This window comes from Pelophylax lessonae, assembly GCF_965119305.1.
Source record: "Pelophylax lessonae genome assembly, chromosome: 3".
NCBI classification, from domain to species: Eukaryota; Metazoa; Chordata; class Amphibia; order Anura; family Ranidae; genus Pelophylax; species Pelophylax lessonae.
In genome coordinates, this window is record NC_138770.1 from 244409109 (window position 1) to 244432557 (window position 23449).

General features: G+C 44.1%; 1 protein-coding gene across 1 annotated transcript in view; it reads left to right on the top strand.

Annotated features, from left to right (window-relative positions):
- The first annotated feature begins 2108 nt into the window (after positions 1 to 2108).
- The window catches only part of KCNAB1 (potassium voltage-gated channel subfamily A regulatory beta subunit 1), a 551426-nt gene continuing 530085 nt past the window's right edge, over positions 2109 to 23449 (top strand). Inside the window, exon 1 of the mRNA XM_082251304.1 lies at positions 2109 to 2412. Coding sequence (XP_082107430.1) covers positions 2171 to 2412 — 242 coding nt within the window. The 5' untranslated portion in view covers positions 2109 to 2170. The remainder of the gene's footprint in view (positions 2413 to 23449) is intronic.

Sequence of the window (23449 nt, forward strand, 5' to 3'; positions counted from 1 at the left end):
TGAAAAAAAAAAAAAAAACAGAGATTTCTAAGCACAACTTACGACCAGCCTGCGACCAACCGAGTTGACCTGTCTAACAGTATGCGTTAAAAACAGGGGTTTAGTTGCACACATTTGCAAATACATGCGTAAACAACAGAACCCCGGCAAGGCATTCCATTTTCTGTGGACCTAACTCCAATTTCTGTGAGTCCCCAACAATGGAAGCACATGCCTTTAAAAGGACAGGTGTGGGGCAGATAAACCTGAAGGGAAACTTAAAATAACAACTGGCGCACAACGGGGAAGAAGAAGTATCACCAGGGACTTCACGGGTGTCACTAAGAAAAAAACAGCAGGGAATCAACCAAATGAAATAATATCAAGCAAAGGGACAGTTCCTGAGTCCATATAAAAAAACCCATAAAAAATCCCAATAAACACTCCTGAGGCAGCTCTGGTGACAAGTAGAAGATGCTTGGAGCCAACTGGAAGGAAAACACAGGTGCCACTCTAAGTGCAGAATCTTGAGATTTATTTGATAAAACCAAAGGAAAAGGTACTCACAAAGGTAATAATGTACAAAGCATCATAGACAATTGGAGCGATATTGGATCAGGATGGCTTGAGCGGTTGCGGTGTACAGGCAGTAAACGGTTGCAGTCCGCAGTTCCTGTTCGCGGGGACACTTTGATGCCGATCCGTCGTCACTTACGGGATACGTGATTACGTCATGGCGCCGGCACACTGAACACCCAACTCATAGCACTATGGCAGCAAAGGTGTTAGTGCATTGCCTGGCCAATATAATTTATAGTACAAAAAAGTGGGTATTGCCCTCACCTGTAACTGGTAATTGCAGCAAGGAGCATTGGAAAGGCAATAAATATGAAAAAAAAAAAATTCCAAGCTCAAAGTACTGACCAGCCTTCCACCAACTGAGTTGACCTGTCCAACAGTATGCGTTAACAGGGTTTTTGTTGCACACATTTACAAATACATGTAAAAACCATGCAAAAAAATTGTACATTATGGCGAATATACCTCCGTTATTGCAACCTTCGCTGAAATGACTTCCACTCCTGCCATCTCCTTCCTTTGGCAATAGGGTGGCCAGTGATGATGCAACTCCTCTATATGTGCAATGATTATGGCACTTGGCTCCACTCTTTAGCATCTGCCAGATGCTGGTAGTGTATACTGTATAGCACATGTGATTTAGGCAGTATTAGGAAAAAAATTGTTAGCAAAAGAAAAATAATATTTTGGCAGAAGAGACATAAATAGGGTTTGATTTACTAAAACTGGAGACGGCAGAATCTGTTGCAGCTGTGCATGGTATCCACTCAGCTTTTAACTTTAACTTGTTCAATTAAGCTTTGACAAAAAAAAAACATGGAAGCTGATTGGTTTCTATATAGAGCTGCACTAGATTTTGCACTCTCCAGTTTTAGTAAATCAACCACAAAGGCTTTTCTACTAAAAATGTAAGCATGCTTGCACATTATTTTTAGATTACAAGTCTATTTTAATAAAGTAAACAGCAATGTGCAAACTGCAGTAGCCTATAGTACCCAATGAAATGTATTCTCTGTCCAACTCTTTCTCAAGACCATCTTATATTTATTAACTTTCCATCTGTAAAGTAAGTCATGTTTCAAGTGTAATCATAACCATTAAACCTTTTGTGAAATAAAATACCACTGGGCAAGGACAGCGTGTTTTTTCCATCTGCTTTGTAGACTGCCCTTGTTAGAGTTATCTGCCCTTTTACCAGTCTGTTTGAGTCAGAGCCTTAAATAGACACCATGAGAAAAAGAATTTGGACTGGATCCTGCAAAAATGTTTTTGCTTTACCTAAATATAAGGACATGGGAAAAGCAGTATGTCCCAAGGGCATCGACTTTATCCCCATTGTCAAATCTAGACTAAGGATAAACTGAACATAGAAAATAAATTCTTGCTGGCAGGGGTCCACGACATGATGGCTTCAATAAAAATGTATCAGTGACAACCAGTTCCACTGGGAGAGAAAGGTAGCAGCAAATTCCCATGATGTTTATTATATCCATTTTGCTTCCCTACATTTAGATCTGTTAAGGGACAACAAAGCACAACTCTTCCATGAGAGCTTGGAGACACATGGAGTTTTATTAAACAGAAGCAACTGTGCTGCCTCTGCCCAAGGAATATGCATCTTTACAAGCCAAGCTATACAGATATTCCGAACCCAAAACTTGGGGGGCAGAAGACTAGTGATTCTGCTGCCAAGGTTAAAAAGACAGATGCTGCCCCCAAAGGTTGTCTACCGCTTCGTTGTTGGGCTAGGACACTTAACTCAAGCATGGAGCAGAAAGGTCTAGAGAGATTTGTGTATGTTCATGGGCTGTCCCTGAAGGAAACAGTTAAGGCTGAAACAGGAATGATCTACAGGTAGACTTTATGTACTATTTTGTATAATAGCTTATTGTGGCAAGATTAAGCACATGGCTTGCAGTTAACATTCAAAGTCATAATACTATATTATTATTTGTACATCCAAATAGAAATAATATGATGTTAATAGGGGCTTCAAAAACTATTTGGAGTTAACTTGCTAATAAAGTGTATTTATAATCTAATAAGAAAGGTGTATGGTAACAGTTACATATATTACTTGCTTTAAAAATGTAATTTGTAATAATATAATTATTTAATCAATTCCAAGAACCTTTGCAGAAACCCAGAGAAACACATTCAATTCACTTTTAGTTTTTTGTTTTCAGCTTGGTGAGAGAGTGGTATTTGCTGATTGGCTGCTGCACAGTGCAATTCACTGATTTCAAAAATCCATGCCTTTTTTACCTATAATGTGGTCCTAAGAGCGGGGACAATCTAAAAACTTCTGCATTGTAGAACACCTAATTAGATATACAGTCATCAAAAATCTGAACATGGCTATGTTATTCTAAGTAGTTGCTATGGGTTATTTCTGTTCACCTTATACAGGGGAATATGGAAATATATTGCTTTCAGTAATTTTACATGCACGTTTTTGAAAACTATTAGTGCTTGTGCGCAAAGTAAGGCTTGTTTAGGTTTATAGACTCATACATGGGTACTATTAAAGGGTTCCAGGTCTGGGCACAGCAGGGGTTGGGATGACTTAAGCTGGATACACACAATACAACTTTTGTTGTTCAATTTCCTTTAGATTTACCATCAACTATGTAGTAAAAGGGCCTGCCTGATTGCAAACAAATTGAAAGTGTTTAGGTTTGACCTCATATTATATGGTTTTGGTAAATCTAAAGGAAAAAATCCAAAGAAGATTGTATAGTGTGTATCCAGCCTAACATGATTTGGTGTCTGAGTTTTTGGAGGGCACTTGTTATAAAATAAAGCATATTCACATTGTGTCATTGGTATGCATATTACTGAGGGGCAGGTACAACTGTATCTGGATACGATTGGAGAGATGTTGGCCACTGATGTTGTACTTACCAGGAACAACATATGTAAGGCCAATTACATGTATGTATGTAAGCATGTAGTACACCATGGTATTGTTCTCAACCTATGAAATCTGTTGATTTCCCTTAATTCCCTGCAGTTTCCGCAGTATAAAGTTGGTGGTTGCTGCAACACAAGTCATGCCAGATTAACCATTGAATAAGAAGTGCAGATTTATTCAATAATGCTTTAGGTGTTTATAGCTGAAGATACCATGTTAGGCGTGAGTACACGTAGGCATTTCCAGGACTTAAAGCAGTATTAAACCCAAAACCAAAACTGTAATATCTTGCAGCTTACCAACTATTAGATGTGGTGGCTGCACTCGTTTTCTTTTTTGTTTTTTTTCGGTTCGTTTTTACTGGGTGATCTGGCCAGTAACACACCTCCTGTATTAGAGTGCCCCCACTCTGGATGAATGAGCACAAGGGGCACCTTTGGACAGCAACTTTGGTAATCTGGAGGGAGGGCAGTGTTCTAGTGTACTAGCAGATTTAAATACACTAACAAGTTGAAGCCAAACTCTAGCTAACAATTTATCAGCGGCTACAGCAAAATGTTTTTTTTTTTCCTTTGGTATAAAGGCTTTACATAAATAAATAAAAGCTGTTCATTGGATGCCCCCCTGCTGGGGTTGAATGGCTTGCCATATCTCTGTAACTAGTACATTCTGCTAGAGAGATGTTCTTTAGAAAAACAACCAACTGAAAATAGAAGAAAGAAAGAATAACTGTTTTTTCCTGGTGCCTCCATGGCAGCATACTAGTGATAGAGCTCCGCCTCGACTCCACCTTCAGGAACAGTGAATAGCATAAATTAAAAGGTATAGCCCCCCCCATCATTCTCCTTTTTTTCCTCATACCTCTTGAACAGTGAAGATTGCAGCAGTATGTCCCTACCTCTGCCTGTGAAAACGGGCAGCTTCCACCGGGTTCAGCCTCTCCCGTGTGCAGTCCCTGTTCTTGGGCCGCTAAACGCGCTAATAAGACTGGGAACCCCTTCTGTGGATCTTCTGGGGTCTGTGAGTAACGGCGTTTCCTAACGTGGAACAATTATGCCGTCTTTTCTAAAAATATATTTATATGCATATGCGTATATAGATACATCTGTGTTGATAAGTATGTATATGAAAATCATTACATATGAGGTGGAAGTTATGGTGGCAGAAGGATCAGCAGTCTGTCCTGGCTTTTCTGTTTTGTCTACTATGGTGTGTTTGTTTCCTGTACTGGCTCCTCTTTAGGTAGAAATTATCCGCTATTTATTCATTTTTATATGTCTGCTTTTGTTAAGCTGTACCTGGGAGCTTTTGCCTTGTATCCTTTTTTCTTTTCTGCCGTGGGTTTCCATGTCGGGGGCCGTGGCGTCCTCGTGTTCCAGTTCGCGCCGGTCGCGCTGTGATGACGCGACGGTCGCGCATGCGCACTGGCTCCCGATGCGGCCATTTTTTCGGTGGGAGCAGCGTTGCGGCGACACGTCGGGTTGCGGCGGCGGCTGCGCATGCGCGGTAACTTCGCGACGGCGGCGCATGCGCGGTAGAGATTCCGGCGGCCATTTTGCCATGGTCTTAAAAAAAAAAAAAAAAAAGGGGAAAGGTCAACTAAAAATATAGATTAATGATACTTTAAAACAGGCAAAAAAAATTTCTACATAGGGTTATATCAGGAAACAGACTGGGGAAGCTAAATTTGACAATGGATTAGAGACAGCATAAATTGGCTGTTCCCTTAAAGAGGCGGTACCAAAAAAAAAAAAAAAAAAGAAGGGGGGGGAATCCGATTAAAGGCTTTCCTGTATCCTATTGGTACCTCGGTTCAGGTGGAGGTGGAGCTTGAGGTATTTAAGGCAGGAAGTTTAGAGTGGTGGTGTCTTCGGTTTCAGCTAGCCTTGCCCTGCAGACCCCTTTCGTTTGCTCTCACTCGGTAGGTAATTTCAGGCTGTCGTTCTTACCTTTCCTTTATATATATGTATATGTTTATTTGTATACATGTTTTTCTTTTATAATTCTTCCTTTTTCAGCTGATCCTTTTGCCCTTACCATGAGTCATTCCTCACGAAACCAAGATCCACCTGACCGTAATAGGTATGGGACCAACTTTTCGTGAGTATAAAAAAAAAAAAAAAAAGAGTGCGCCACTGACATCCATTATTTTTGGTTTGTCACAGTCCAGTACCATCGAAGAGATCTCAAAAATCATCGGGAAGACGGGATGACCACAGTCCTGATCGCAGGTCACATTCCTCAAGATACCCAGAGAGATCAAGATCCAGAAGCCGTTATCGCTCTCCTTCACCACATTATTCTTCAAGAAAAAAGTGCTGGTCTTGTGGCGCGGAACCCCTCCCGAGAAAGCTGGTCTGTAAAGACTGTCTCAGGGATTATGCGGCCAGTTGTGACACGGAGAGCCGCCAAGTAGTTGATCTACTTAAACAAACAATGAAGGACTCAATTGCAGAGTTGGTGTCCACCATCCCAGCTCGTCCTATACCACAGGCTTCTCAGCCACAGGAATCGGATCCGGTGATCGCAGGTCCTTCCGCTATCACTGTTAGCGCAGTTCCAGCCACTAGAGATCCTTCCTCGGAGGGACATTCGGACAAATCTTCAGATGAAGAAGAGCCTTCAGGTTTCAACTTTGCTTTAGTTCAGCCGTTTATTCAGGCGGTTAAGCAGGCCATCGCCTGGGATGAACCAGCGGAACCCCGGCCTAAGTCAAAGTCATATTTCCCTTTCCTCAAGAGGAAACAAGTCGCTTTCCCTTTAATGGGAGAAATAAGGGAAGTGATTGAGAATGAATGGAGTAAGACAGATAAAAAATTCTCCTTCAACAGAGTGAATAAATTTTATCCGTTGCCGGAAGAAGGAATACAAGCCTTATCTTCCATGCCAGTAGTGGATGCAGCGGTGGTGCGTCTAGCGAAGAACATGACCCTTCCAATGGAAGATTCAACTTCATTTAAAGATCCATTGGATAGGCGCATTGATCTTGACCTAAAAAGATGCTATCTGGCCGCAGGGGCAGCTTGTAAGCCCGCTATTGCGCTGACTTCAGTCTCAAGTGCCATTCATTCCTGGACTGACAACGTTGAGACAGCTCTGCGACAGGATGTCCCTAAAGAGGATATTATCAAGTCACTTGAGGAATTGAAGTTAGCGACAGACTTCGTGGGAGAAGCCGCCATTGACACAATTAGGTGCGCCTCTCGTTCAATGCTCCACTCAGTGATGGCTAAGAGGGCACTATGGTTAAGGCCTTGGACGGCTGACTTGGCATCAAAGCAGAGCTGGTGCAAAATACCTTTTGATGGTAAATCGCTATTTGGTGAAAGATTGGAGAAGGCCATTTCCAGGGTCACTGGAGGAAAGACTGGTATTCTTCCACAAGATAGGAAGGAACGCAGAACAAGGGGTTTCCTCTCAAGGTTCCGCCAGTCAAATTCTAGAGGCTACAGACAGACCCGTCCATTCAGGGACAATAAGAGGCCCTGGAAAGGTACCCAGTCTTCCTTTCTGGCATCCAGAAAAAATAAAAATCTCACTACCCCACAAGGGGAGACAAAGTCCTTTTGACGCCAGAAAAGAAGTGACCGATACAGTGGGAGCCCGACTTCGCCACTTCTTACCAAATTGGATGACAAAATGCCAGGACCCTTGGGTCCTTTCTACCATCCATTACGGTCACTTCTGGACATTCCAACAGCAACCACCTCGGGCGACTTACAAAAAGACGACACTACCATCATCCCCACAGAAGGCACAGGCCTTAAAGGACTTTCTAGTTTCACTTCAACTTCAACAAGCGGCGGTACCGGTACCCTATGGGGAACGCTTCACAGGTTTCTATTCAACCCTGTTCCTGGTGGAGAAGAAGACAGGGGGTTGGAGGCCGGTTATAGATTTGAAAGGTCTAAACCGCTATATTCATCTGGAAAGATTCAAGATGGAGTCCTTACAGACAATAATCCAAACAGTACAGCCTATGGATTGGTTGATATCTGTGGATCTGCAAGATGCCTACCTACACATTCCTATACTTCCCGCCTTCCAAAAATATCTAAGGTTCGCAGTAGGTCATGTCCACCTACAATTTCAAGCTCTGCCTTTCGGCCTGTGCACATCCCCAAGAGTCTTCACAAAGGTCTTGATTTCGGCCCTTGCCCCCCTAAGGGAGAAAGGGTTAAGGGTATATCATTACCTGGACGATATCCTCCTCCTAGCCGACTGTCCACGGAAATTGATTCTCCACAGGGACATTCTACTACAAACCCTGAAGGATCTAGGGTGGTTAGTAAATCGGCAGAAGAGTCAACTATCTCCAACCCAGGTGATGGTATACTTAGGGGCAGAATTCAACACGGCCAGAGGCACGGTCTCTCTACCCCAAATGAAGGCAACAGCAATAATTCAAAAGACACTTCATGCCATAGGAAGGGACTACATGTCAGCTTCACAATGTATGAGTCTGATCGGCTCAATGTCTTCCTGCATCCCTCTAGTGCCATGGTCACATTGGCACCTGAGGTTCTTTCAGTCGGGATTCCTGTCCCAGTGGCGCACACGTCAACTCTCGCAAACGATCCAGATAACATCGATAATGCGCAGAGGCCTTCATTGGTGGACAGATCCGGAGAATCTCGCCAAACCTCACCATCTGGGTTCTCATTCCTGGACCATGATCACATCGGATGCGAGCAGCCAGGGATGGGGAGCGCATTGCGAAACAATACAGATTCAGGGGAGATGGTCCTTTCCGGTGAAAGACTTGGTTTCCAACATTCTAGAGCTGAGGGCGGCATTCATGGCACTAACCTCACTAGCTCCTCAGGTGAGGGCGCAGAGGGTCCTACTACGCCTAGACAACAGGGCAGCGGTTTCATACATCCAGAAGCAGGGAGGGACCCGCAGCAGGACCCTCCTGAGGGAAGTAGAGCCCATTATGATCTGGGCAGAAAGGAATCTGGTGGCCCTCAGAGCAGCCTATCTACCAGGCAGATTGAACACAGTGGCGGATCATTTATCAAGAGACTTCGAGGACGCCAACGAATGGGCAATACATCCGCACATTTTTCAGCAGATCCTCAGCCTATGGGATCTCCCACAAGTGGATCTATTCGCAACACCAGAGAACTCCAAGCTTCCGAGTTTCTTCTCACGTCTCCCTTACCCGCAAGCGGAGGAAGTGGATGCTCTGTCCTGCCCATGGCGGTTCACGACAGGCTACGCCTTCCCACCACGTCCCCTAATTTACAGGTTCCTACTGAGGTTGACGAGGGAACCAGTACAGATACTGGCAATCCTTCCGTATTGGCCGAAGAGGCCTTGGTTTCCGTTGGCCCTACGCATGAGCGTATGTTCTCCGATCAAGATTCCTCCCTTCCCTCACCTACTATCACAAGGGGGGAGGTTCCATCCAAGACCACAGACTCTGAACCTTCGAATATGGCTGTTGAGAGGAGGCGGTTTGAATCCTTAGGATGCTCCCAGCAAGTCATCAATACTCTCCTCAAAGCCAGAAAGCCAGCAACCAATTCCGTATATGCTAAGATCTGGAATAGGTTTGTGTCCTACGCGGAAACAGAAGAATTTGATCCCATCACGCCTTCTGTTTCAAACGTATTGGCCTTCCTTCAGTCTGGCCTAGACAGGGGTCTCGGCTTGAGTACACTTAAAGTTCAGGTGTCAGCGATTTCAGCGGCAACCAGCATCAGATGGGCAGATAATCCGCTGGTAATCACCTTTCTCAGAGGAGTTCTTAAGATTCGTCCTCCAAGTAGAAGTCCCTTTCCTCAGTGGGACCTTCCTCTGATTCTGGAGATGCTGTCCAAACACCCTTTTGTGCCGGTGGAACAAATTTCGCTATGGAACCTGACTTTGAAGACAGTTTTTCTAGTGGCGATCACGTCCGGCAAAAGAATTTCAGACTTGCACTCCCTGGGAATAGGGGAGGAGCATATATCGTTTTTCCCTGACAGGGTGGAGCTACGGCCTCTTCGAGGTTTCACTCCGAAAGTGACTACGCCAGACAACTTAAGTGAACCTTGGGCATTACCAGTCTTCTCAGATTCGTGTCAGGAACTAGATGTTCCCAAGATACTAAAAGCCTATCTGGAAATGACAGCAGCCTTCAGGAATTCGGAAAAGCTTTTCGTGATTCCTTGGGGTAAAAACAGAGGAAAGGAAGCCTCAAAAAGGACCTTGGCATCCTGGGTAGTCAAGACCATTCAAAAAGCCTATACTGCACAAAACATGGATGTTCCTTCCAGAGTGAACGCACACTCAACAAGAGCAGTGTCAACTTCATGGGCAACGAGAGCAAACGTCTCATTGGAGACAATATGCAGGGCGGCGTCTTGGTCGTCACAGCACACGTTTCTCAGACACTATAGAGTTGATCCAGGGGCCCTAACGACGGTTGAATTTGGAAGACGAGTTGTTCAAGCAGCAATGTCTTTGTCTAATTAAACTTTATTTTTTGATTAAGCATTATCCCACCCGTGTAAGCTAGTTATTTATCACTAGTATGCTGCCATGGAGGCACCAGGAAAACGGAAAATTGTATCATACTTACCGTAATTTTCCTTTCCTGGTGCCTATCCATGGCAGCATACGATCCCTCCCTCGGTTTTCCTATTTACGGAGAATGATGGGGGGGGCTATACCTTTTAATTTATGCTATTCACTGTTCCTGAAGGTGGAGTCGAGGCGGAGCTCTATCACTAGTATGCTGCCATGGATAGGCACCAGGAAAGGAAAATTACGGTAAGTATGATACAATTTTCCGTTTTTTTTTTTTTTTGGTTTATTACTACTTTAATATTTTAACTTTTCATTTTTTTTCTCAATTTTTCTCTGCTTCTGCCTAGATTTGAAAATTTGTAGATAAATATATCAAGAAAGCGAAATGGATGCAGAGGATGTTTAGAGGAGTCAAAAGACTCTCGCTCAAGAAAAATGACCATTTCTGCTTTCACTTATTTGTTTATCTGTACAGTTAAAAGTATTTATCATTCAAGTGTACCAAGGGCAATATAATTCCCACATTTAGCCTTGGTTTTGAGTAGTGTTTTTGTAGTCTGTGCAAAGTATTTCCTAATGTCCCTACTTTTTGCACATATTTTCTATACATGCTATATTACTGTGCTAAGAAGCACAGGTTATATTTACAAGGTTTTCCTATTGACTTTAAAACTCCAGGTAGATATCATAGGCACCATATAATGAGCGCTGCATTTAAAAATACACTCTAAATTTATATTCTAAATAGATATACCCAAACCTTACATGGTATGAACCTCTTGTAGTCCACTGTACAAAGAAAAGCTAAGAAAAGGGGTCAATCAGGTTTCATGCAGCTCTTACTCCCCTTCCAGCCTCCGCTGTCTTCCTATTGATCAGTGAGTCTGCCCATTATGGTCATTGGGTACCAGGAGTCTGAGCGATAGGGCTTAGCAGCAAGCTGCAACACTACCTGGAAGAGTCAGAGCTTTTACTGCAAGAACAACCTGACATTTAGCCATTACAGATGGTCTTGTGCAACTCCTGCAGGTACTGTATGTGCGGGTACCTCTGGGTGGCTGTACTTCACATCTGGAGCAGTTTTTAGCCTTTAACCCCAGTGCCAGAGTCCATTTAAAGCAGTCTAAGTCTATTGATAATGGACGGTGGCCGCTTCTGACCACACAACAATGTCTTGACTTGCCAACAAATATATGGTAATATTTTTTGTCTGCTGTCTCCGACCTACATAGAAGTGTAAGATCTCATCCCAATCTTAGGCTGGCCATACATTATACAATTCTCTTGTTCAGTTTCCTTTAGATTTACCTTCAACTATGAAGTGCAAGTGCCTGCCTAATTGCATACAACTTGAAAGTGTTAAAGTTTGACCTCATATAATATGATTTTGGTAAATGTAAAGGAAAATTGTACAAGACAAATTGTTTAATGTATGACCAGCCTAAGAGTAAAAGATTTTGTTTGAATTTCTTGCACTCTGGTAGTCCTATAAGATTAGAAGTTGTCTACAGAAATATCAATTGTACCCAATCCTTAAAAAAAAAAAAAATGTCAGAATTATCCAGGATTAGCTTATATTTGTGGTTGTCTGTGAAACACAATAGTGGGCTTTTAACTATATTGAAAGATTTTTCTGACTTCCCTGCACCAATGTTTTATCTGATCATCATTTAAATGCACAGTTATTGTTTGAAATTGAGAGAGTTGGGAAGAAAGGAATTGAATGTAATTTAATACCATTGCCATATGCAAATAACACAAGACTTCTTACGTCATTTTACCAATGCCTCATCAAAAAATAATGTATAGGAAAAGCAGTCTGCATGACTTCATGGTTACTTTGTCTGAATAAAGGTTTAACATCATAGAACGCCACCTGTGTTTTTGTCTGTGGTTCTTTCATTAAAAATTAACTTTGGACATGCCTTCCTTTTCCTGTTGACTCTAAAATCATAGAAATGGTGTATGTATATGATTCAATACCTAATAAACTTTATTCTTAAAAAAATATAATAATAAAAACTTTGGGTATGTGCTTGTAGGAGGTGTGGATGCTACGCTAGGCACCTGAAACAGAGTCACTTGCCTGGCACAGGGGGGATACCTTTACTCGTGCCAAGCCTGTGTACACCTGAACAAATAACTGGACTCCATACATGCACTTAAATAACTCTTCTGTACACGTGCACAGGCTGAGGACCTCGGCGGTGCAGATCTGCCCCCATTGCTATAGTAGACAGATCGCTGTGGGAGGAGTGCTGACAACAGCTCACTCGCTGAAATAGTCTATCTCGCCTGCCACATGAACATGATTAACAACAGGTCACTTGCCAGACATCCATTACCCTTGGAAATCACCGTAGCGTCACACTGGATTGACTCATACTGATGTCTTTATACCCCACTGTGCTAGAGACCCAAGCTGTAGACTATATGTGCCGGTTCCTTGGAGTATCCCATTCCCCATACATACCACTCCAGTCACGCAGGCTTTGATTGACACGTGTGCAGTGTACCTTAAGTTGGGGGCTGCTCACTGCAATGTACACAGCTCCTTGGAGATAATGCTGAGGATAATTAGAGCTTAATCCTGACCTGTGATCTGTGCATTACCTAATCTTGACCCCTGAACTCTATGCATTACTTAATCCTGACCTATGGTTTGTGCATTACCTAATCCTTACCCCTGAACTCTATGCATTACTTAATCCTGACCTATGGTTTGTGCATTACCTAATCCTTACCCCTGAACTCTGTGCATTACTTAAAGCAGAGTTCCAGCCACCTGTCAAAAAAATAAAAGTCAGCAGCTACAAAAAGTGGAGCTGCTGACTTTTAAAAAACAGCCATTCACCTGTCCCACTCAGCCCAGTCGTCTTCATCCTCTGTCCTCCCTCGGTGGTGCTGGCAACTTCACTATGGGCACCCGGCTGTGACAGCTTGTGGCTTCACAGCCGGGTGCGCACTGTGAATGTGCAAGTCGCATGGCACATTGTGAATGGTGGATGCAGTCTTCTGGGACCTCTCAGTGTCCCAGAAGACTGTAGGCGGGAGGGAGGAAGGAGAACCTTAGTTGCCGAGCACCGAGCCGGAAGTGAGAGCAGGTACCTGTTAAAAGGGTGGACCCGGGGCGCAGAGCAGTGCGTCCCGAGCCCACCCATTGTGTGACAATAGCGAATGACAATTCGCTATTGTCACACCGATCCTCATCCTGGCCAATCAGGAAGCGCGTCCAATAAGCATCTCCTGATTGGCCGCAAGGCAAACTTCATGCCATTGGCCAAGGAGGAGGCAGGAGCGGAGGACTCAGAGACTCAGAGACAGAGGAGAAGCCGACGCCGAGAGACTGATCAGAAGCCGCCCGCCGCCGCTGCTGCTCCAGGTAAGTAAGGGGGCACGCATGCTGATCTCTGCATTGGGGGCATGTATGCTGGTCACTACATTGGGGGCACGCACGCTGATCTCTGCATTGGGGGCATGTATGCTGGTCACTACATTGGGTGCACGCACGCTGATCTCTGCATTGGGGGAATGTGTGCTGGTCACTACATTGGGGGCACGCACACTGATCTCTGCATTGGGGGCATGTATGCTGGTCACTACATTGGGGGCACGCACGCTGATCTCTGCATTGGGGGCATGTATGCTGGTCACTACATTGGGGGCATGTATGCTGGTCACTACATTGGTGGCATGTACGTTGGTCACTACATTGGGGGCATGTATGCTGGTCACTACATTGGGGGCACGCACGCTTATCTCTGCATTGGGGGCATGTATGCTGGTCACTACATTGGGGGCATGTACGCTGGTCACTACATTGGGGGCATGTACGCTGGTCACTACATTGGGGGCATGTACGCTGGTCACTACATTGGGGGCATGTATGCTGGTCACTACATTGGGGGCACGCATGCTGATCTCTGCATTGAGGGCATGTATGCTGGTCACTACATTGGGGCACACACGCTGATCTCTGCATTGGGGGCATGTATGCTGGTCACTGCATTGGTAGAATGGTATGCTGGTCACTGCATTGAAGGGGGCATGTATGCTGGTCACTACATTGGGGGCATGTACGCTGATCTCTGCATTGAAGGGGGCATATATGCTGGTCACTGCATTGAAGGGGGCATGTACGCTGGTCACTGCATTGAAGGGGGCATGTACACTGGTCACTGCATTTAAAGGGGGCACGCTGGTCACTGAGCATTGAAAGGGGGCACGCTGGTCACTCTGCATTGAAAGGGGGCACGCTGGTCTCTCTGCATTGAAAGGGGGCACACTATACCTTAATTACTGAAGGCCCCTTTCACACTTTTGCGACCTCAAAGTCACGCATTTTTTTACAGCGTTTTTTGCCACAAAGCAATGCCTATTACATTTTTCTGTTTGCGCCCCCCCAAAAAAAAATTCTGAGCACCAGCTGCCACTGGAGAGAAGTGTCCTCAGCTCAAAGCCGAGTTCCACTCAAAAGTGTAACTTACGTTTATCTGTCTCCCCCCCCCCCTCCAGTGCCACATTTGGCACTTTTCAGGGGGGAGCAGGTACCTGTTTTTGACAGTTACCCTGTCCCCTCTTCTGTTGGACCTCGCCGCGGCGAGGTACGTCAGAAGTTCAGCCTCCTCCTCCTCCCTCCTCCTTCCTCTCTTCTAGGCCAGTAAGAGAGCACAGCGCGCTTCACGCATGAGCAATAGGGACCCGCCAGGAAGTCGCATGGCTTCACTGCCAGGTTCCCTTACTGGCAATGGCGGCAGCATCCGACAGCTGATGGAAACATCGGCTGTGGTGCCAACATTGCTGCACTCCAGGAACGGTAGGTTTCCTAAGATTAAAACTCAGCTGCTACAGTATGTGTAGCTGCTGACTTTTAATTTTTGGAGGGGGGGGGGGCGGAACACCACTTTAAGTTTGCACACAGGTTTGCATGGGTGTCCGCAAGGGGGGGCAAAGGGGGGCAACTTCACCTTTAAAGTGGTTGTTAATCCACTTTATACTGTCCTGTCTGGTCTGTTTAATAATCCTGTGTGCCCCTGCCCCTGTGTTTGTTTATGTGTTTTTTTTAAAAAAAGACGTTATTTACTAGTTGTCAGAGCACCATTCTTCTCTCCCTGTCTGACAGCTGCCTGCAGTGGGCGGGGCCGAGGGTACCCCACTGACATCAGTCGGGGGGGGGGGGTGGAGGAGAGGCCGAGAGGAGGAGAGAGGCGGTGAGTCACGTGAGTGGCGATTGGCGCTCTAAAAACTGGTAAAGAATGGCTTATTTTTATAAACATACACAGGGGCACACAGAATTATTAAACAGACTGTAGACAGGACATTAAGCTTTAAATGAAACTACAGCAGCAGGAGGTGAGGGGGCGGGCACTGACACAGGAGCAGACAGGCAGGGAGGGGAGGGGGGAGGGGAGTGGGGAGAGAGGGGGACAGGAGGGCTGCGGATAATGGAGACACGTAGACTGACCACAGTGTCAGGGCTCAGCAGCCATGGTATACCGTATTCAGTTTACAGAGAGGAGAACATAGCCAGGCAGGATCAGCCAGGTATTTTTGGTGATAGAAGGGGCCAAATTACACAGCACAAGCACTGTGCTGTATAACATGTTTTAAGGGAACAGGATCAATATATATTTTTTTTTAGGTTAACAAATGCTTTAAAAATAATTTATGCCGTTTCCCCTTTAAAAATAAATACCCGAAAATAAATATAATGACTAATCCCCTCCCCTTCATGACATTGTCGAAAAGGGGCAGAGCATGGGTGACCTAAAAAATTATGCCCCCCCCCCTGAAAAAATTTCTGCAGATGCCCATGTGTTAGGAGTATCCCATTCCCCGTGCATACCACTCCAGCCATGCAGGCTTTGATTGATGCTTGGGCAGTGTACCTTATATTGGAGGCTGCTCTCTGCAATGTACATGGCTCCTAGGAGTACATGCTGATGATAATGAAGAGCTCTAAAGTCGGACACCAGGCACAATCTGGAGTTACTTGCCTGATCCCTGAAATCTGAACTCTACGCCTTACTTAAATCTTACTCTTGAACTATGTGCAATTCTTAATCCTGACCTATGACCTGTGCAATACCTAATCCTGACCCTTGAACTCTGTGCATTACTTAATCCTGACCTATGATCTGTAGATTACCTAATCTTGACCCCTGAACTATGTGCAATACTTAACCCTGACCTATGATCTGTGTATTACTTAATCCCAGTGGTGGCTGGTGCTTAAAATTTTTTTTGGGGGGGGGGGGCGCAAAAAGAAAAATGTAGTAGGTATTGCTTCGCGGCAAAAACGCGGTAAAAAATTGCGTGAGTTTGAGGTCATGGTACAGGCATGGCACAGGCATGGCACAGATGATGGTATAGGCATGGCACAGGTGATGGTATAGGCATGGCACAGGTCATGGTACAGGCATGTCACAGGTCATGGTACAGGCATGTCACATGTCATGGTACAGGCATGGCACAGGTCATGGTACAGGCATGGCACAGGTCATGGTACAGGAGATGGTATAGGCATGGCACAGGTCATGGTAAGGGCATGCCACAAGTCATGGCACAGGTGATGGTACAGGCATGGCACAGATGATGGTATAGGCATGGCACAGGTGATGGTATAGCATAGCACGTTACCTGTGTACAGTGTAATTGGCCTGGCCTGCACTGTCTTATATTGTGTACACTGCTAAGCAGGCTGCTGGCCTGGCACTATATATTTATTATTAGTAAATTGGACACAGCGGCCTGGTATAAGATGGTTCCCAAGTTGGGAACCATCTTATACCAGGCCACTGTGTGCCATTTACTATTAATAAATATATAGTGCCAGCAGCCTGCTTAGCAGTGTACACAATATAAGACAGTACAGGCCAGGCCAATTACATTGTACACAGGTAAAGTGCTATGCTAAGTTAGCATAGCACTTTACCTGATGTACAATGTAATTGGCCTGGCCTGCACTGTCTTATATTGTGTACACTCACTGCTAAGCAGGCTGCTGGCCTGGCACTATATATTTATTAATAGTAAATGGCACACAGCGGCCTGGTATAAGATGGTTCCCAATGCTCCCAACACATCATGGTTCTAGTGGCTGGCATCTATCCTCCAGAAGACTGACTGGCTGGCTCCTGCTGACTTGGAGAGAGAGGACTCGGAGGAAGAAGAGGTGTTCTGGCTGTCGGGCTGGCCTGGTCAGACTCAGTCAGACAGACTCTGACTGAGTCTGCAAAGTTGCCCACCGCCGGACGGACACGAGTCCGCAGGAGAGAGAGGAGGGAGGCACTGAGACTAAGGCATCACTTCACTTACCTCCATCACGACCGGACCGAGTCGACTCACACTGCCTGATGCCTGGCGATGTGATGCTGCTGATGCTGACGGCCGGGACTACTCTGGAGACGAGACAAGCGACCTCTTCTCCTCTTCTTCCTCCTCGATCACGCGCGTCGGCCCGCTACTCCTCCTCTCTGAGTCCGTCTGACGGCGGGCGGGAAGGTGATGACGTGACGCCGGGACGGTGAGTGACTGACGCACGCACCGCCCCCACGCAACGTCACCCGGGATGTCCTCCTGTATGATTGGTCCAGGCTGGAGTCTGGACCAATCACAGCCAGGACAGCACTACAGTGGGCAGTGTCGGGGTGCATTGCTCTGCACCCCGATGACCCCCAGAAGGCCGCCAATCAGCATTATTTGCTCTTGACCCCAGCACTCTTTACATTACTTAATTTTGACCTCCCCACTCTCTTGACACATAGCAGCATAGGCTTAGGTTTTATTTACCATACCTCTTTAAGCCCTGCCCACAGCAGTTTGGCCACATCCTCAATATACACATGCTGCATCACTGCCATTCTCATAGTGCCCAAGGTTTTTTGGGTTTGATTTACTGAAAGCAAATAGTTTATTTTGTGGAGGAAATTACACTGTGCAAAGATATTTTACCCAGAGCTTAGTGAATTTTGGTGCAATCCAGTTTGATTGCAGCCCCTTCAAATGAGTAGGCTGAAAATTGCACTGCACTCAATAGCACGGGAACAAGGTCCGTGTTCCTGTGTGATTCTGGTGTGAACTGGCTCTTGAAGGGGAACTACATTTTCTTATCCTTTAAAGCCAAGGAAGCTTCCATCTTATCCTCTGTTTGTTCTACAGTTGCCATGGTGTTGCGCATATGATCCGCTATGACACCAGTCATTGGATGATTTGAAAGTTTGGTAAGAACATAAGCAAATATTACAATTATCATTCACGGCATGCCTTGATTGTAACTGGAAATGGGTAAATTGATGAGTTTAGTTCTACTTTAAGCGTGGGAATTTCGGCAAATTTAACACCAGTGTTTAAAAAAATATGAATATTTAATAGACCTGTCAGTGATGTAGAGTGCATTATTTGTTATTGCAAATATTATATCCCTGACACTTGTACTGTGGTGAGCAGTCTTATTGGATGTGGCTATACCATCCTTTTTGGGGTGCATTTCTTCTTTGTTTTTAAGTACTTAGGTACCTGCAAAATAACCTTCCCAAGCACCACTCACTGTTATCAGACTGGAGTCATACTTCTCTTTGCATGCATAACATATTCCTTAAAGTGGAGTTTCACCCAATTTTTCTTCTTTTAATGTGTGTTTTAAGCATTGCAAGCGCTTTTCCAAATTTTTTTGTAATAAAATACCTTTTTTCTTCTTTTCCCTGCTGCACTGCCTGATGCCTCGGCCTAGGCGACTACGTCACTAGGCAATTTGCAAGGGCTCCTGGGATAGCGATCTTCATGTATCCCAGGAGTCCTTGCAAAACGCCTAGTGGTGAAATCTCGTGTTATTTCCAGATTCAAAATGATGTGCACAGGAGGACAAGGATGGCACAATTGGCTCTGTCAAGTCATGTTCATGAGAATGTAAACTATTCCCTAGGACCTAATCAAATTATTGAGAATTAAGGAATTTACAAGAAACTGATAATCTAGGATTATCCTTAGGCCACAAATAAGCTACCAATAATGTGATCAGGTTTCACATACTTTCATTCCCATCATATTTTCATGCATTTTTTAGCTTTTTGGAAATCATGCAAAATTAATGTACAATGAAAATAGCTTTTTCCAGAGTTTACTCTCACGTATGCATTGAGACAAGTCATGCATTCTGCATTTTTCATATGTAGTCCTGTGTGCTCCTATTCAAGATAAAGAGACCCTGTCAGCCTCTAAAGAAAATTTGAATGCAAGTCTCCTGCAATGAAAAGCTCTTATACGCACCTCTCTAGTGGCTCGTGTCTCTTACCTTATATTCATTTTAAAACTGCGTCTCTTTATAACTTTTTAGCATTTGATACTGTTGGGAGAGTTGGATGCCTGTTTCTTCCTCCATGCACAGTCTTTACCCCATGTTACTGCTGAGTACATAGGGGGCTGGAGGATGGAACCAAATTTATTTAGGTAACTTACAGAATCACTTTAAGTGAACTTTTCAATGCATTGAAACTAATGATGCCATATTTGTGATGGGGTGGTTGACACCTAAAAAGAAATGTCATTAATACACTTTATTCAGTGCACATTGCAAGTGATCACCTCAATACAGTCACATATTTAACAAAATAAATCAAGAATACATACTGTATGCACTGCCAATGAAATTCCAATCCTTACAGCTGCTGCTTCTACCCCAGTGTCAGTTCAACGCCAAACTATCAAAATATAAACCAAAATCTATGTTACACTGCTGTATATGAGAAACCTTTTAAACTACAACTGTGTATATATAAAATAAAGTTACTGCATGTACAGTATCTCACAAAATGAGTACACCCCTTACATTTTTGTAAATATTTTATTATATCTTTTCATGTGACAACACTGAAGAAATGACACTTTGCTACAATGTAAAGTAGTGAGAGTACAGCTTGTATAACAGTGTAAATTTGCTGTCCCCTCAAAATAAGACAACACACAGCCATTAATGTCTGAACCGTTGGCAACAAAAGTGAGTACACCCCTAAGTTGAAATGTCCAAATTTGGCTCAAAGATGTCAATATTTTGTGTGGCCCCCCTTATTTTCCAGCACTGCCTTAACCCTCTTGGGCATGGAGTTCACCAGAGCTTCAGAGGTTGCCACTGGAGTCCTCTTCCACCTCTCCATGACAACATCACTGAGCTGGTGGATTTTAGAGACCTTGCACTCCTCCACCTTCCCTTTGAGGATGCCCCACAGATGCTCAATAGGGTTTAGCTCTGGAGACATGCTTGGCCAGTCCATCACCTTTACCCTCAGCTTCTTTAGCAAGGCAGTTGTCGCCCTGGAGGTGTGTTTGGGGTCATTATCATGTTGGAATACTGCCCTGCAGCAGTGTTAATTTCGTAGACTAAAACCGACTAAAACGTTTTCGTCGACTAAATTAACACAATTTTAGTCGACTAAAATACGACTAAAACTAAAACAATTCAGATGACTAAAATACGACTAAAATTAAAATGGCATTTTAGTCTTAAGACTAAAATACGACTAAAACTAAAATGGCATTTTAGTCAAAAGACTATAACTAAAACTATATCAAAATTTGCTGCCAAAATTAACACTGGTGCATGCTGAAAGCTTAATACCACCATAAATAATAACATATTAGATTTTTCACTCCAGGACCAGCAGTAGTATATAATGAGTTTGGAAATTGTAGAGAAATGCTTAAATAATGCATTACAAATTACAATTGAACTACACCCATTCGATTATAGATGACTAAAATGAGTTTTAGTCGACTAAAATGTAGGACGTTTTAGTCGACTAAAATGTACTGGAGTTTTAGTCGACTAAATACGACTAAAACTAAAACACTTGCAGAAGACTAAAATGGGACTAAAACTAAAATGCCATTTTAGTCCTAAGACTAAGACTAAAACTAAATTGAAATTTGCTGCCAAAATTAACACTGCCCTGCAGCCCAGTCTCGGAAGGGAGGGGATCATGCTCTGCTTCAGTATGTCACAGCACATGTTGACATTCATGGTTCCCTCAATTAAATGTAGCTCCCCAGTGCTGGCAGCACTCATGCAGCCCCAGACCATGACACTCCCCCCACTATGCTTGACTGTAGGCAAGACACACTTGTCTTTGTACTCCTCACCTGGTTGCCGCCACACACGCTTGACACCATCTGAACCAAAAAAGTTTATCTTGGTCTCATCAGACCACAGGACATGGTTTTAGTAATCCATGTCCTTAATCTGCTTGTCTTCAGCAAACTGTTTGTGGGCTTTCTTGTGCATCATCTTTAGAAGAGGCTTCCTTCTGGGACGGCAGACCAATTTGATGCAGTGTGTGGCGTATGGTCTGAGCACTGACAAGCTGATCCCCCACCCCTTCAACCTCTGCAGCAATGCTGGCAGCACTCATACATCTATTTCCCAAAGACAACCTCTGGATATGACGCTGAGCACATGCACTCCACTCCTTTGGTCAACCATGGCAAGGCCTGTTCTGAGTGGAACCTGTCCTCTTAAATCCTTGTATGGTCTTGGCCACTGTGCTGCAGCTCAGTTTCAGGGTCTTGGCAATCTTCTTATAGCCTAGGCCAGTGATGGGGAACCTTGGCACCCCAGATGTTTTGGAACTACATTTCCCATGATGCTCAACTACACTGCAGAGTGCATGACCATCATGGGAAATGTAGTTCCAAAACACCTGGGGTGCCGAGGTTTGCCATCACTGGCCTAGGCCATCTTTATGTAGAGCAACAATTTATTTTTTCAGATCCTCAGAGAGTTCTTTGCCATGAGGTGCCATGTTGAACTTCCAGTGACCAGTATGAGAGAATGAGAGCGATAACACCAAATTTAACACACCTGCTCCTCATTCACACCTGAGACTTTGGGGAGGGAAAATGGCTAATTGAGCCCAATTTGGACATTTCCACTTAGGGGTGTACTCACTTTTGTTGCCAGCAGTTTAGACATTAATGGCTGTGTGTTGAGTTATTTTGAGGGGACAGCAAATTTACACTGTTATACAAGCTGTACACCCACTACTTTACATTGTAGCAAAGTGTAATTTCTTCAGTGTTGTCACATGATAGAAGATAGAATAAAATATTTACAAAAATGTGAGGGGTGTACTCACTTTCGTGAGATACTATATATATAAAAAATATATACAGGGGGGAAAAAACTCCAATACTTCTAATTGTGTGCCCACAATCTGACAAACAATATTAACCACTTCTGGACTGGAAGATTTTCCCCCTTAATGACCAGGCCATTTTTTGTGATTCGGCACTGCGTTACTTTAACAGACAATTACACGCTGTGCCCAAAATTAATTGATGTCCTTTTTTTCCCACAAATAGAGCTTTCTTTTGGGGGTATTTGATGACCTGTGCGGTTTTTATTTTTTGCGCTATAAGCAAAAAAAAGGGACAATTCTGGAAAAAAAATGTTTTTTACTTTTTGCTATAAATCATTACCAATAAAAGAAAATTAAAAATCAAATTTTTTCATCATTTTAGACCAATATGTATTCTGCTACATATTTTTGTTAAAAAAAATCACAAATAAGTGTATATTGATTGGTTTGCGCAAAAGTTATCGCGTCTACAAACTAGGGGAAAGATTTTATGTCATTTTTATTTATTTAATAATTTTTTTACTATTAATGATGGTGATCAGCGATTTTTAGCGGGACTGCAACATTGCGGCGGACAGATCGGACACCTAACTGACATTTTTGACACTTTTGGGGGGGACCAGTAACATTACTACGGTATGCACTGTTACTGTACTAATGACACTGGCAGGGAAGGGGTTAACGCCAGGGAAGATCAAATGGTTAAATGTGTTCCTTGGGGGTGCATTCTAACTGTGTGAGGGATTGACTTTCTGGATGAACACAGAGACCTGTGTTCCTAAATAGGAGGAACACAGGATCCCTGTGTTCATCACTGAGAGAACAGCAGTCTACTGTGTTTACATCGGCAGACAGCCGTTCTGTCTCCACGGGGGGCGATCGCAGATGGCAGGTGGACATCGTGTCCGCCAGACCCCCTAATTGGCTCCCCCCTGTGGCCAATCAGTGTGTGCGCGCGCCCCCACTAGCTGTCCGCAAAACGACGTACAGGTGCTAGAAGTCAAATAGTGACACACATTCACATAAAAAACATAAGTGAAATAATTTGATGTGAAAAATCAATCCTAAGCATCAAACTATGTCCATACTTTAGCAAATAGTCTATGCAGTTATATTCGTGTTGCTGTAGTTCGCTACTTCCTACGGGGAAGTGACACACAGTAGGGAGTGGTGAACTACAGCAACAGTCACGTTTGTGCCCAATTTAAGGCTCCGTTTACACCTTTAGATGTATATTAGGAGCTGCGCCAGACATATATTAAACAATCTATCACAGTAATACAGACCATGGACAATCTAATGGAGTAGAACTGCAGGTAGAAAGAAAGGACCC